This window comes from Hetaerina americana, unplaced genomic scaffold, assembly GCF_022747635.1.
Source record: "Hetaerina americana unplaced genomic scaffold, ioHetAmer1.1.p SCAF_50, whole genome shotgun sequence".
Classification (NCBI taxonomy): Eukaryota; Metazoa; Arthropoda; class Insecta; order Odonata; family Calopterygidae; genus Hetaerina; species Hetaerina americana.
In genome coordinates, this window is record NW_027287096.1 from 3,604,471 (window position 1) to 3,621,145 (window position 16,675).

At 42.7% G+C, this 16,675-nt stretch overlaps 1 protein-coding gene across 8 annotated transcripts in view; it reads left to right on the forward strand.

Annotated features, from left to right (window-relative positions):
• The window catches only part of lola (longitudinals lacking), a 104,239-nt gene that overhangs the window by 24,327 nt on the left and 63,237 nt on the right, over nucleotides 1-16,675 (forward strand). Inside the window, exons 5-6 of one of the 8 annotated variants that reach the window (XM_071593087.1) lie at nucleotides 3,426-3,754; nucleotides 15,891-16,600. The exons of 1 other annotated variant lie outside the window; for it this stretch is intronic. In XM_071593087.1, the coding sequence (XP_071449188.1) occupies nucleotides 3,426-3,754; nucleotides 15,891-16,223 (662 nt within the window). In that variant the 3' untranslated portion in view covers nucleotides 16,224-16,600. Of the gene's footprint in view, nucleotides 1-3,425; nucleotides 3,755-6,057; nucleotides 7,111-12,298; nucleotides 15,357-15,890; nucleotides 16,601-16,675 lie in introns of those variants that run through there. 6 more of the 8 variants (XM_071593098.1, XM_071593095.1, XM_071593096.1 and 3 more) reach the window with 6 other exon arrangements.

The window sequence follows — 16,675 nt, forward strand, 5'->3', positions numbered from 1 at the left end:
ATGTTCGTTTGCGTCTAGCCCTCTGTTTAAAAAGATGCCTCGTAGCAGTAAATATGTGAATAGTTTACTACAAACAATAGCAATTATTATGCCTAATGTTTTTCCTGTTTTCGTAAAGTGGCGCGTTGTAAATGTGCCTTCCTATTCTATTGTAGTCATTAGTGCCTCGTTAGTGATCACCGAGCTCATAATTTGTACTTGTCAATGGATAATGTAAGAGTAGGTCAATTCAACCTCAAGCAGAAATGGCAAGTCACTTTTAATTCGTAACTGCACTTTTTTTGTGGCAGTGGATTTTCTTGGCTGGCGTTCAAGGGCCACACATTTTGTAGTTGATTTTTGCCAGGTGGTTATTTGACTACCAACAGTCAATTTTACAGCGGAATCGGAACAGCCGTGTATTCATTGTCATCGGAAATTCCATGATGACCGTTGGAGCAGGTCATCGTGTACAGTGCCTCGCCAGTCAGTATTTCGATGTGCATGGCATACCTTAGAGCTTGCGAATTACTCTTACTCTGATCTACATGATGTTAAAAACCTGCTTTATGAATCCGGGCTTCCTTTCAACTCTCGTTAGTAGTGCTGCGTCTTTTGAGAAGTGTTAGTGCTTAAACCCAAATGCCATTCGAAGTGGAGTATTTTTTATTTACAACAATGACTCTCCGTCTTAACCTGTATTCATCAATGCCGCAGTATTAATATTTAATGTTGCTTAAAATGACGTAAAATGATATTTTTTCTTTTAAATTGGTAATATTAATAATTCGAGGTATTTGTCCCTTGGTTTTATAGTTTTCCGAAGGATTTTCATTTTTTTGAAAGCCAGATTGTCATACTAGAACTGTGACATTCTGGTATGCGGGGTTTGCCCTAACAACAAACAATTAATGTTAATTCTTACTCGTCTGTGTGCTACGTCAGTTATTATGCTTCCCGCAGCTTCATGAATGAATTCTTATGGTTTGACGAATTTTCGTTTTATTTGCAGTTTTCATGTGCGACGTAATAATGTATTTTCTCTACCCCATTTTAATATTTAATTGCTTATAATTATTTGTTAGGGTGATTGGACGAAAAAAATTAACGTTTAAGAATGTATATTGTTTACCCGTATGATGGCGATGCATTGTCTGCTTTGGCCCAATTTTGTCCTGCTCAGCAGCCTCGTGCAGTAAAATATCGGTAACTCATTCCTTGTTCCCAGTAGTATCTGAAGTAATTGACTGCGCATCGAAATAACGTCGTCTAGGTGGCTTTCCATCGCTCCAAATATATTTCCTAAAATTCTTATTTCAAAGATGGCAGAGGTAATGAAAAGAGCAACCGAGACGAAAGTTGTTTTTTTGCCTCAAGGGGCATAATGAAGAAGACTAATCCCCGATAGTGTGAATACGCCCTCATAAATTTGGAATCCTCTCAAATCATTTGTATAAGAATGAGTGATTTGTTCTTCCACTGTTACTATTCGCATTCTTTTCCGACTACTGAATTAGGAAAAAGTTTTTAAGTGATTCTGGAAAAATTACTCATGAAGAATGAACTTGTTTAAAATAATCGAAGAAAAACTATTGGTTTAGTATTTGGGCGTAACGAATTTTTAGGTCGAAATGGTGTTATTCTCAAAATAAGTTTTTTACATGACATTCTTGAACAATTAAAGGGGGGATTATTTTCTTGGAACTGATTCTTATTAGCATCTGGGAGTATCCACTTGTGGATGTCTGCATACACCGCGCCGTTCTAAAATTTCAGTGCAAATTCAGATGAGAGAGATAAACATCAATGGAATCGTAAGCTTGGATATGACAGTGGGTTTTATTTCATTCGCAATGTCTTCCTTTATATATCTCCGTACGATTCATGGCAGTTTATCCGCTGAAAATGTTGTGTTGCCTTTTAAGTTCCTATCATTGTGAGCATTGAGCCTAAAATATACTTTCAATTGAGATTGTTGTTGGCGTGGATATTTCCGTTTTCAATGCCATTCCAGGGGATGTGCGTTCTTGAGAACTCATGAGTGCAAAGTTGTGATTTTCCGTTAGCCAAAAAGTGGACGTGCTAGGGCCATGAACCACGGCCACCAACTGTGGCTGGTAACTTCTAATAAGTATGTATTTCGGAGTGTATATTTTATTCGACTGAAACAAAAAAGCGTAATATTTGCAAAGAAAAGATTTGTATGTTTGCTTTTCTGCCATTTCGGTTGAGTCAGTATAAGGAACGTTTCTTCCTAGAGATTCAGCATTGCTGTGAAAACAGTTCGTTGCTCTTTTTTTACAACAAATGTTTTAATTTTCCGCGTAGGTCGTGATAATTTTATTCCCTCAAAAATTGTACGTATTTACGGGTGGTGTTGATTGAATTAAGGTTGTCACGTCATGTAACTATTACATGACAGAACTGTATACGTCTTTGGATAATAATGCATCTTACGTATGCTAATATGTTACAGCTTTAGCTTTTTCGTTACAGAGATGAGGTATCATACATATTTTTATTCTTGGAAAAAAATAATACCTAAAAGTGGCTAAACCGTTATTTTTTGCCCAATTTATTTTTAGTAACGCTAGAAGAAGATACTTATGCTATGCAATAGCAAATGGCTATTGAATGGCGTGTGAATGGTCCTTGGTCTTTCAGTCTTAATTTTGACCTGAAAGCGTTTTGTTTTACTTAAAGTGAGAGTGTTGAAATATCAGCTTATGGAAAACGGATGCCTACTTTAGGATGCTGTCGTCTGAATTAATTCAGTCCTACAAGTTTTCTTATCTTGGGGAAGACTGAAGAGCAGAAGAAGAGCTTAAAGAAGAGGAGGATTGTAGTAACCAGGGGATCCGTTGTCGTTTCAGACCCATGCGTCATTACCTCGGTGCAGACGTCAGCTGAAGACCTGAAGAGTGTCCCCGTGGCCCATGATACCCGCCCAGCTTTCGGGGTCGCGAGGGAGTATATCAGGCCGCCAGAAGCTCTTGAATTGGGCTGGTATAGTGGTGGCGAATCATGTGTAGATAGTGAAGAGACATTTATAGCCAATCTGCCTATGGTGCCACAAAACAGTGCTTGTGTTAGTTTCTCAGAGGAGCTTGGTGAGACACGGCCGAGTTCTCCTAGTGAAGAATTACTCTCAAGTCTCAACTCTAGTATGAATGCGGCTCGTGGAAGAAGGCTCGTCAAATGTCCCTTGTGTCCCTATAGTTCCGAGAGGCGTTTCAACGTCAATCGACACATGTACTTGCGGCATCCCAAACGTTTATTTATTTAATGGGATTATAGTGGTCAGTACCGCGTACCTCGGCGTGGATTTAGTGGAAATGACGAAGTAAATCAGGACAATTTGTAACATGTGATTCGCGTGTCCTTTGTTTGGACTTGGTCCTGGTGTCTCACACAAAATGGACTATTGTTCTCCAATCTCTTTGCAGAGTCGTTATGGATGCAGCCTCAGTTGTCATCGCCGATGTCGTTGCAGATTACCTCTGTACGCTCGGGAGAAATGGGTGACTGGGTAGCAGTTCAAGATCCTGCGGGACAAACTTCCGACCCTAGATCCCACATTGATACGCCTATGTCCTCATCAGAGCAAGACAACTTACACGAAGAAACAAACGCGGAGTTGTTTTTGTCCCCTCCTCTTCGCGGGCGACCATCCTTACATGTTTTGCATGGAAATGTTATGAGGAGTATTGGTTACGGATTATTGCACCGACGCGGGCATGGCAATGCTATGAGAGGCGATATACTTAGGAACAGGGTAATTACTTTTCCCAGCCCTGGTATGTTTGCCGGACGATCTGTTGGAAGCGTTGATACAGGAAGCTTAATAGGCCACATTTCCGCCAGGGGTTACATTCCAATCACGAGGATTGGAACTCCCCAAGCTGAAACATTTTCTAGTCAAAACTTAACAACATCAGAAGAATTACCGAATTTTCAGTTGCATCCAGGTATTCAACGAGTTGCAGCAAATAGGCGTGGAAGACCCAGGCTAGCTCGTCGTGGACGACCGAGAGGTACCAGGAGAGACCTTCATGGAGGCATTTATGTTCCCTTGGGGGGATCTATCACGCAAGTCGCTGGATCAGTAGTCCGGCGTGGCCGAGGACGGCCTCGGGGATCTAGGCTCCAGCGTCTTCAGCAGGAACAGTTTTTTTTTGTTCCTGAAACGGATGTTCTGCAACATGTTGAACAACCTCAACCGAGCTCATCGAACCCTGTAGAGTCTTCCGTTGACAATAAAATTAGAGTCGTGGATGCAAGTATTCCCATGAATGTCTGCATAAGGCAAAATATTGATTCCCCATTGGGCAGTGACCCAACTGTCACTAAAACCCGTCGTGGGAGAGGGCGGCCTCCAGGATCAAGGATCCAACGCATTCAGCGGGAGAAAGCATTCTTCATTTCAGAAAATGGCGCTGATCAGGTCGAGCTGCCCCAAGAAAACCCGTCGGGAATTGTGGCGGTTCCTGTTGAGAGTAGAGTTGACACCCATGATACAAATACTGCTGACAATGCCGGCACCAGTCAAAATATTGATCCCGTAATGGGTAGCGACCCAACTATCACAGCAGCCCAACGTGGGAGAGGAAGTCCAGCTGGGCCTGTGTCCGAGAGTCTTAGCCAGGAGGAAGTTTCCTTGGTCGTCAAAGATTAGGATGAATCTGACGTAGTTGATTGGACATAAGAAAATCGTTTGTTGATGTGTGAACTAGCTCCGCTAATTCCAATCAAGGCAATGGTCCCTTAGTGGGCGTTGGGCTTCGTGTCAACTTCACTCCGACGTTCCGAGGAATGCGTGTAGATTAGACGTAGATTCAATGTTATCGGTAAAAATTCTTTTTTGTTTTTTGAGCAGACGCATTTTCGACCGGGTTTATTTATCTCTGAAAACCCCAGTAATTAGTGTTCAGAATTCTGTTGGGAATTATTTATTGAAATTCTAGTCGGGATTATTGCGCTTTTTAAAAGTCCGATTGTGACCTACTGGAGTGTTAATATCTTCTAGTCAGTAACACCAGGAATTAACTCATAATATGGCTATAATTCCCAGGATATGTTACCATTATCTAATTTTTATTTTGTATAGTTATTAAACTTTTCCTTTTCCACCTGAAAAATTCTTAGTGATAGCAAAAACGATATTTGGATAATAATATGGGAAGATTAAATCTGAATTATCGTGTTACAGATTGAGTTTATTCTTCCATGCGGGTGAACAACGTATTTGTTTTCCGATATTTATATATTTTATTCAAAGAAATAACATTCAAAATAATTTTCACCCTGATATATTATTTCGGGTATCCTTGTCTCGGTTTGCATAATTATTCAAAATATTACCTTGTTATTAGCAAAACAATGTGGTGTCTTACAATAAGATCAAAAAGATTGAACTACATTATTTATATATTTAAAGACATTGTCCGTGTATATATGGGTAGCAGTGTAATCAAATATGCACTTCTGTAGTATTCTTAACAGCATTTTTGGTAGACTTCAGCTGTAGCTAATTAATGCATGGATCTAGTAAGTGACTAGCCCTTTAGGTATTAAACTTTCCTGAGATGCCAAGGTTTATGCAGTTAAATCTTTATTACGTGAATTACGAAATCTGACCTCTTAACATCCCTTTATACATCAAAACCCCTTGTTTTCAAAAGAGGCTGAATAGGTATGCTCAGTCGTGGGATTGTTTCGTTTAAAGGATTCCATATTACTAGTTAGCGTGCCCTTCATATAGTTTTGCATCGCTTCTCCATTGGTGTAGTTGCTCTTACTGGATTCGGAAGTACGAATATGTGCATGCTACCAGTGGAATCAATGTAACTACTACAACAAATTTTGCTGCATTTGACCAGTATTTCGTAATTATATTGAAGCTATTTAGCGTTCTTAGCACGTAGGTCTATTGCTAGGAGCCTTATTCGAGAATGTGGCCGATAACAACAGCCAATGTCATCGACATACTCGGAATTCGATCATGGAACCTACGTCAAAAGGCTCCCTATCTTGGAGATAGGGTTCTTCACATATTGTTATTCCTCGTGTCTCTTGCAGACGCTGCCATGTTCTGTGTCCAAGTGAGTCCATCCATGGTTGTCGACTTGGCTGGCGCCTCCCCTACCGCATCTCCTGAGACTGCCCCCCTGTCCCAGCCCCCCCAGGGGGTTCTTCCGCCCGCCACCCCTTCGCTCAACGACCGAAGGGAAATACGCGGTGGTTCGGACCGAACCCTTGGACAACAGCAACAAGCGGCAATGCAACAGCCATCTATTCCTTATTTACCGTACAACATAACTTCCGCTCCCGATGATGCATCATTCCTTCGACTTCTCAGCATTGAGGATGATATACTTCCTATCCCCTCCGTAAGCGGAAGGATTTCTGACGCAGGAGGATCGTTAAACGTGTGCACATTCGCTGGCAGACCTCAAGAGGCGGAAGCTCAAGTTGCTACGCAGAACGTTCCCTTAATGGGACCTCCTCCGCCACCCCCGATTTTACCCGTATGTTTACAAGGGGCCAAATCTGAAACTCAGGTTAGGATTGGACGTGGAGGCGGATCGCCCCGTGGTAGCCCAAGGTCGTCCAAAAATAAGGGGAACGTAAGATTCATGTGTCCGAACTGTAAGACAACGTATGGGCGCCACGATAATCTAATGCGCCACATCCGGTTGGAGTGTGGCAAGGAGGCACTATTTCATTGCCCTTTGTGCAAGTACAGTGCAAAACGGAAGTTTTCTCTCATACGGCATTTGCGGAGGTCGCACTGAGATAGTTGCCCTCCCGCCGTTGGGTCGCTGGCAGGCGGGAGGGCTGCCATGGGAGGAGGCTCGGGAGCGAGAAATGAAGATGGTGTGACGCCAATTATTTCGTCGTTTCCCGCATTAGCGCTCCATGGAACTAAATAATATCTCCTTATTCGAATCCTAAAGAGACAGTATTTTAATTTACTGAAATTGGTTTGTGGGCCAGTAATCCATTTTCCATGGTGAAAACTCCTACAATTCTTTTATAGAACGCTTAAGTTTATGCCAATGATACTTGTGATTAAGTTCTTAAGAAAGATCTCATGTGAGTCTTCGATACGTTGAACTACTATATGCATTGTACATTCTGAAATAAATTATAAAGAAATGATACATTTTGCCTTTTTCTGAATAAAAATCATCCTCTCCCTTCGTGTCGTTAACAATTGGACGCCCCGATGTGTATGATACCTCTAGTGAGCATTAGTTAATGAAAGTCTTCCACTGCCTTAATCGGCATTAGGTGAATTTGAGGCCTCTTCGACGAAATCCCTCATGTTAACGTGCTAGATGCCATCTCGTTCTTTTAGTTCTCCAGCGATTACTTACGACCATGTTATGTGGAGGTTATTATCAAAGTGAGCGCGTAGATGGGGGCGCTAACAACATTAGACCTCTGCTTTCTTTGCAGAGGTTACGGCTGTCAAGTCGGACGGCGAAAGGTCTGAGGAGCACTCGCAACAGTTCCCACCCTTCGATCCCCCCCTTAATCTTCCGTTCCCGGAGCCAGCGCCGTGGCAACCCGATGAGCTGCCACCATCGTCATCAACGTGGCCCACCGTCAGCGTGGCGGACGACTTCGGTGGCAAGACGGAAGACTTCGGGGGCAAGACAGACGGTCGAATTTTCCAGTGTGCCGCTTGCGGGAAGCGGTATAAGTGGAAGACCTCTTTAATGAATCATTTAAGGATGGAGTGTGGGATAGAACCTCAGTTCCAGTGTCCTGTTTGCAGATATCGTGCTGCACAGAAAGGAAACTTGAAGAGGCACTTCGTTGTCGCACACCCTTCAATGGACCTATCTTTGTTAGGTCCCCTGAGAACTTACCGATATTAGACGAGTGAATCATTCGTCAAGTATTTGCACTTGTAATTACGAATGGAAAATTTTAATTTTATTGGACGCACCTGCTAAGGCGTTCTGTATCACCTGTACCTCAGTGCAAAGGATGCCTCAGCTAATTTCTTTACTGAAATGCGGTAGGAATTAGTTTCGGCTGGAAGTTGAGGCGTTGGTGTTCAAATAAGACATGTTGCGCATGTGCGTCGTGATCGCTAATTTTCCAGACTGTATGGTAGTCAAATGCATTTCAGGATATGAAACCTTGCCGTATTTCTTGAATGCTGGAGCAGGCGATAAACTCGGTTTTATGCATTTCGCAGGTGTGATCGAGAATGCATAAGATTAAGGTTTTCGGCATTCTTAATTTACTCTTTTTTCAAAAATTTTCTGTTTGTCATCGTTAACAAATTTTCCCGAGAGTTGGTGTCATAGTCGTAATTCTCGTCATCGGATTAAGTGAATATTTGCCATGTGGGTCGTTCAATAAGTCCTAAGGGAAAAAATAGAAAATATTATTTTTGGTAGATTCTTTTTTGTTTTTCTATCACCTCCTTTATAGCTCTATATACTTTCCAGTATTTCTCCTACTTGGCCATCCAAAAGGTAGGACTTCGGAAGATCCTCAAAAAGGCTTCTATACTGGCGATGACCTCGTTCGACGTGAATCATTTACTGCAGAGCATTTTTGTAATTTAGGGAATAAACTGAGTCACTTGTGGACATACTTGGTAAATGGATGTTGTTATAATTCTTACTTAAATATCATAGTTTTCGCCATCGGAACTGCGCAGATGTGTACTCTTGCATTGTATTGATGGAAGAGAATTTTTTCTCTGGCAAATGAGGTTTTTCTTGATTTTTTTCGCTCAAACAGTGCAATAATGAATCATAATACTCCCCATTTATCGGTTGTCCCTTCTGTAAGTAATTAATTTAGACTTTACATAAAACCATGGCAATCAATCACCTTTTCGGTTGATTTTATCGCATTAGGCTTCTTCGGAACCGGATCGCCTTAAGAAACCCAATGTTTTCATTGTGCCTTTGTCGCTGGAGAGTAGTAGTGTGTCCATGTTTCGTCCTTTGTATCGACGTTCTTGTATCGACGAAGAAACTCGTCTGAATTGCGACAGTAAAGCGTCAAACCAGCCTCCAAATCAACCACATGATTGCGTATATTCTCCACTGAGAGAAAACCCGGCTCCCATCCTGTCTAGATTTTTTTCACATCCTATTTTTGGTGAAAAATTGTGAACACTTAGTCTTGTGATGTGCCTGTGGCCTCAACTATTTCGCGAATTGAGATTCATAGGTAACTGGAAAGCATATCGTGCATTTTGTCAATCATTTCGGAGAATGTGTCACTTCCACAGGATTTTCCCAACAATTTTCTTCATTTGTGGGTATACGGTCACGTTTGGACTCATTTAGTAAATTGTATACAGTCGCTAAGACGGGAGCAAATGTGACGTGAACTTTGGCCAATTCAGCTTTGATGTATTTCCTTGTTTAGCCTTTTAAATAGAAGTGTTCAATCAACGCTCGAAACTCTTTTTTTCTTTTTCTAATTAAACAAAAGTTTCTTGCTTCAATTTACTATGAAAATGAAATAAATTATTGAAAATAGCTGATACTTTTAAAGCAGTGTAGGGAGAGATGAGATTTAATTAAAGCAAATCTTTTACGATACTACGAGCGCCACATTAGGATTTTCTAAGGACTTATTGAAGGACCAACGTATCTCCAAATTTGGAGGTGCTTATTTTGATAATGCGTGTATACCTTTCCGTTTTGAGCCGTGTCCTTTGTGGAATCTTGAGATTACCTTGGTTCGCGCATGTCGTGAAGTCATCGTTCTTCAGTTTTTGCCTAAGAGGAGGGGTTGTTAGTTTGTACCCTTGATGAGAGAGAGAGAGAGAATGTGGATGGTGGTGGCAAGAACTGGGACTGCAAGGAGGGGAGGCTAGGACCTATAACGGAGGACCTTCTCCTGTTCTGGTTGTCATTGCAGACGCTGCGGCGATGACGTTGAAGGGTCCCTGGCGACGCCAGGACTGGTCGTCAGCCCTGCGTGACGCCAACGTGATGTCCCTGCTGGGCGTGGAGGGGGGCGAGGGTGGTGGCATGGGGGAGGAGGAAGCCGACTGGGAGGACGAGGATGAGGAGGAGGTCGGTGTTGTTGGCGGAGTCATAGGTGGCGTTCTCGGTGAAGGGACCTCTGTAATCGAGCCTGGAGATGAAGTAATCGTGGGGAAGAGGAAAACCGCCGTGCCTCCGGCGAGGAATAGGAAGAGGAAGAGTAGGGCCAAGGGTCAGGCGAGCACCTCAGTAGCCTCCGGCCTCGGCTGGATCCCACCTGTATGCATCGATGGCCTCTATACGTGCGAACAATGTGGGAGGACCTACAAAAGGAAAGATTCTTTACGTAGGCATTTGCAGTGGGAATGTGGTAAAGAGCCACAGTTTCAGTGTCCCTTTTGCCCCCAGCGTTCCAAGCGGAAGGCTCATCAACTGCGACACATTAAGAGACTTCACAAGGAAGAACTGCTGCTCTAAACCGAAAAGTATTCTCAGCTGCCCACAAACATTAAGAATAGTTCGCAATTACCAGTGTCCGAGACTTTCTCCCCCTTGATCACTTTTTCTAATAGGTAATCAATTTACTTAAGGGACTTCGGTGATATTATACATCGAGTTGTAAATTTATTTATTAATGAGCCTTGGTAGGCTATGTAAGGAAAATTACATTTTTCGCTTGCAGCAGCAGTGTTTCTTGACTGGTGAAGTGTGGTATTTGCCATTCTGATTTGTGTGTGATCATGATCTAAAGCATTCAATGCTTGGGAGGAAATGCGAGTCACGCAATCGTAGTATAATTCGTTATTTATCTTATTGAACTCTTTTAGATGTTCTCTTGTATGTGTTGGCAAGTTGAGACCGTGTGCTCTCTCTCTGCTGTTATGCCTCCATTTGTGTGATTAAATCGTAGAAGAACACGCTTTGTCAAATGGCAAGTCGAGATATTTCCTTTGCATCGAAAGCGTTTGGTACGTTTTTCTAGTAAGCGGCACGAAGTTTTCTACAGCATTTGATCCTTTATTTATTTTTAGGTAACATGCCTTTTTCGTTATGTGTTTTAAACCTATTTCCCTTATATTAGTGCTCATTAAAGAATTTCAAAAATGCCGAGAGATACTTACTTTTAATTTAGGATGTGTTTTCGACCCAGGGTTGTTTTTAACGGATGTTGCCTGGAAATTTGCTTGTAATAAATGAAATCTAGATAATTGTTAAGTTGCCCTTTGAAACCCTCAAAAATATTTGAAATCACTTCTCGTAGTCATACGCCAATCTCTTTTATATATTCCTGAAACGTATTTAATAAACAACCTTTCTTTCGAAATTCTTACACTTCAACCTTTCTATTATATCCAAAATGTTGCTAGGTTTGTTAAGACCTTAATGATATGTTAAGAGTGTAATTCTCAGTCAGAAGAGTATTTCATGCATTCCGATAGAAAATAACTTAAACAATTCATGATAAGTTTCGTATTTATAAGACTGCTAATCTAATTATGTAATTAATAGGATTATTGACAAAATAAGGTATCAGTGGTTTTTAGCTGAATCCTTGTATGGAACTGATTGATATTGAAGTGCTTTCTAATGTTTTAGCTTGTGTATGTGGAGGGGTTGTCCATGAATAAAAGAGTGCATTTATTTATCATGCAAGTTATAATTAACTCCCAACCTCACCTTTAATATTAGTTTTACGTCGTTAGATTCTTTCTTTATACAGTTAAGTAGTTGTAATCTACACAGCGGTTTCATCAGCATTCTACGATACAAAGAAGACTGGTCAAGCATTGGTATTGGGAGGGCATTGAAGAGTGAATACTTACATTCCACTAGCTCAATGCGACAAGCAATGTTTTCCGTTTTCTCTCTTATTAACTTGAGGCGCATGGGGTTTCGGTGGCAGTTCTTTACTTTCTTCCTTGCGGTCTTCCTTACCTTTTTAACTAGTAACGAGCTATAAATTGCACTACCATCTTAAGTAGCCTTACTCCTAATCCTCGTAGTGGGAATCAGGTTAATTTAGATGTATTCAACAGCACTGCACGCACCTCTGAGGTATTCTCTCTACCTGGAACCTTTCCAGAAACCTTACTGGGACTCATATCAATGGAATGCCAAGCGACTTGGTGTCGCATACATTTCTAATGCTTTCTATCAGCCTTAGTATGCCTTGGAAAGGTTGGGGAACTACATCACTATAAGTATTCCCTAAAAACATCTTCTTCGACTTTCCTGTATTTAAATATTCGCTTCAGTCGTTATCTTCTCACCTCCTCGGGAGCCTTCCTCGGAAACCAAAACCTTACCGTGGAGAATTTTTTCCTCTATTTTCCCTGTTATCATTGCAGACGAGGATGGAGAGGCAGGGAGAGTAGTTGGAAGAACGGCGCATTGGGGAGATGGTAATGCAAAACCGCAGTCCCACAGGAGAGAACGTTCCGGATTGGACGGCAGTGCTGGCGGTGTAAAGGTCAAGGCTGAGAGGTCGTCGTCACCCTCGTCTCTGGTGCATTCTTCTCCTCAACCAGCAAACTCAGACGGGGACTCAGCTTACTACTACACTGCCTCCGGACGAAAGCGACCCAAATCCAAGATAAAGAAAAAGAAAGGTTTATCAGGAGACCTGATGGACCGCGTGCACCTACAACTCCTGCACCCCAGACAGGGGATGGTGGTTGCAGAGACTGACCTGGCCGAGCTAGTAGAAGAAGTGACTGAAGAGGATGAGGAGGAGGGCAAGATCAGCGGGGTTTATTCCGCTCCCCTCTTTCCTATATCTTCTGCTGCCTCAAAGGATTCTCCTTCTTTCGGCCAAGCTCCCAGAAGGCATTCATGTGGAGTTTGCGGAAAAGCTTACCAGAGGAAGGACTCCCTGCAGCGCCATGTTCGCTGGGAATGTGGAAAGGAACCGCAGTTTCAGTGTCCATATTGCCCTCAGAGGTCTAAGCACAGAATTCATGTGGTGCGACATATACGGAGAGTGCATGAGAATAAAGCATCGTAGCATATGTCTATGTGCATCTTCTGTCTGTCTTCCTTTGGCGCTATGGTGATGGTGCTACAAAGATCCCCGGAAGACTTGAATCCTGTCTGCTCCTCGTTCCCAAATGGATACTGATAGGGCAAAACCTTAAAATGCCCACGACTCCTGGCCGTAAAAATTTAGCTGTGACAACCGCTGAATGACTATGACTCTTCTATACTAACATATCTCTCGAGATTCATAAAGAAAATCTCAGTTGAGATGCCTTCGTATTTTTATGATTCTTAACTGTTTACTGTAGATGTTACCTAATTTTCCATCTCATTTGAAGATGTTTAAAGAATTCCGTCCAATGTAAATCTCGATATTTTTTGACTTAGTGATGCTTTTTGAATTTCTTATTAACCAGATTGCCTGTGATTTTTAAGAGGTAGTTTTTTTATATTAAGGGAGAGGCTTTTTCGTGCCCTGCGACGAAAATTGATTTTTTTTGCGAATATTGACAATCAGCGCTAGCTACGGAAGGCATTTCAGTACCGTCAAGCAGCAAAAAAGAGAGGAATGCATTGGGTGTTAGACATTTTTGTATTTCTTGTTTCATGAAAGGCAGCCTTGGTATTTTTTATTGTGCTTTGGTACGAAGAGGGAAGTTAGTGAAATGAGGGGAGGGGAAGCGTATGGAATGTCAGGAGGCCGGTTACATCTATTTTGTGTGTGCATGTGGAAGGCACGAGGTGCTGACGTATAATGTATCGTCGCTTGTTCTTGCTGCTTGCTCATTGCAGATGCCATGCGCCTGGAAGAGGATGTGGAGGAGGTGGAAGTCCACGAGGATGACGATGAGGACGGTGACGATCATGATGATGTGGGGGAGACTGGGAAGAGCGCCATTTTAGACAGAGTGAAAGAAGAGGACGTTATGGGGGAAATAGAAGAACTGGAGACTGATGAGAAGGGGTGGTTGGACTGGTGGGCTTCGGAAACGGCGGGATCTGCGGACGCCACCTCCGCTGGAATGCACCACCTTTTCCTTTCCCCGGAGCCCGCGCAGGTCAAACCCAAGGGATCCAGGTCTAAGCGATCGGCGAAAAGCACCCCCGTCGCTCCTCCAGCGAGAGGGAGTCCGGGAGGACCGTCTGGAAGTCAGGAGGGTTCTCTACAGTCGAGGACGGGAGACAGCGGGGCCGAGATGCGCGGTGCAGACGCTGCGGCGGCCTCCTCGGCCCATGCAGCTACCTCCTCTCACGTGCTCTTCACGTGTCCAAGGTGCGAGAAGACATACCAGCTGAGGTCCTCCCTTAACAGGCATCTGCGATGGGAGTGCGGGAAGGAGCCACGCTTTCAGTGCGTCCTGTGTTCATACAGATCGAAACACAAGTCCCACGTCGTCCGGCACGTCAAGTTTGCCCATTGATGAAAAGGAATCAAGACGAAAGCCTTACTCGAGTGCCATCATGAGGACTTGATAGCTTTCGGGGTTGTAAAGACGTAAATCTTTTGAGTGATGGTTTGGCAAAAGTATCCACGGCATTTGTAGTGAATGGGAAGGGATTGAAGATTTAATGCATATAGCTATGTTAAGATTTGGCACCCTTCCCCCTGCACTCCGAATTATCATTAGGTAGGATGGCTGCCTCATGACGGTCTTCGTTTCCCCTGCACATGTGAGCATTTATTGCGGGAATTCATTTTCGCCGCATCTCCTATATTTAGTGTAATAAGAGAACAAAGAAGGAAATTCGGGTGATTTTTGATTCTCCACTGGAGGATTCCTCGACTAATATAAAAAATATATGTATACATTTTTGGACGATGTTATTTTGATACAGGAGTGATTTTATGTTTTATTGTCTCAGGCACAGACTGTCAAGGACATGCACTTGAGTCTACATTATTGCGTGCCTCTTAAAAACGTACAAGTTGGAGTGGTGTTTGTTACCACTGAAGCTCTCTATTCTACCTCCCCCACTGGCGCTACCTCCATAACTGTGAACTCGTATTCAACTCCTCGTTGGGCCCTCCGTTAAGGTGTCCCTTCTCTACCTCCGGCCCTCCTCTGTTGGCTGCACAATCTAAGATTTATAGAAGACTTGGCGAACATATATCAAGCGCTTTCCAAAACAGAGTTCGCCGAAATGCATTCCTCGTAATGATTGTTTCCTGAGTAAAACGTTTTATAGTTCGTAAAATACAAATGTTATTTTTCGTACCGAGTTTTCAGTGATGGATAAGTGTTTATTATTATTATAAAAGAAAAATCACCTGGTTGCTGTATTGAGTCCATTTTTTTATTGTAATTGAAAAGTGATGATTTTTATGATTTTTTTACGTGCGATAATTAATTTGTATTTCTTTTGAATGTTTTTCTAGTAAAGGAGATGTATGTACCTAAAATACAAATACAGTTAATTGAAAATAAATTGTAGTTGATTGCATATTTTGCATCCTTATTCAAAGTTATCTTTCCTAATTCTATAATTATAACCTACAGCGCGGAAGGGCAAGGGCATTGAAGATTTCATTCCTTGTTAAACACGTTCCAAAGGGACCTGAACATTTTAGTCAAGAAATTTTACTCTTCTTGTTTTTTGTCTGTGAATTTGGGTGTGTGGTTAACATGAACCAGCATTTGGTTATGCATGTTGCGAGAGGGTATCCAGTTCCAGAATGAAGGCAATGAATGCACAGACCGCATTCCTTTTGAAATGGAAGATGCGATGTCCGTGTTTCCTCTCATCGATTCTTCCCAAATATCTGCCTTGTCGTATTCCTGGTGTGAACGTTTTATCTTCAGGCTGAAGCAACACTATAAGAAACACGTCCAAGGTTCACGAGACACCAAAAAATCCATCCCAGAAAAAATGGAAAACAAAAAAATCTATAGACCATTTTGTGGTAGCATTTTATAGACCGCCTCAATCGTCTCTTAAAAGGCTGCGGTATTCCCTTCGTTTCAGAAGCGTACGTCGGTGTGGGTGGAGAAGCGGATGGTGCAGTGGTGGCGGGGTGGTCGAGTTCCGGGCGGTCCATCCTGCCTCCTCGCATGCCGCCACCACCACCACCCCCCATACCGACCCAAGAATTCATCCCTCCTCCTCCACCATTGCACCATCATCCCGCCACAACTTCCAACACCACCACCCTGGCGAACTTATACCACTGCGGACGTTGCGGACGGACCTTCAAGCACTACAGCTCCCTGGGCAGACACAACCGCTACGAGTGCGGGGTGGAGCCGAAATTTCAATGCTCCATGTGCCCCCTCAAGTTCAAACAGAGGTACAACATGATCATCCATGCTCGCCGTCATCTGCAGAAAGAAAATCATGGAAAATTCGGGGGAGTGCTTCCGCTTTAAAACGAAAAGGAGAGGAATTATATTAGATGATGATGATGGAAACAGAAGTCGTTTGTCGTCCTGTATTGTTATGAGTAGACGTGTAAAACAGTGATGTAATGTCGGTGCCATTAGGGATAGTCTTAGTCTGATGAGGAGACTTCTTAAGTGGTTACTTTGGGAACGATTTAGTTCGTCGTTTTTTTGTGCTGGACTCCATCAGAGACGATGTCTGTATACCCTGAATTCTGCTCAAGGTTGCTGTGGAAAACCTTACGAAGTGTACATATTTCCAGGAAATTTCACTTATGGCGGTTTAATAAATGTTGCCAAGAGTGTAGAAGGTGTTTTATTTGCCGCTGCATCTCCGTATATTTCCTTAATAATCCTATCAGAGAATAGCAA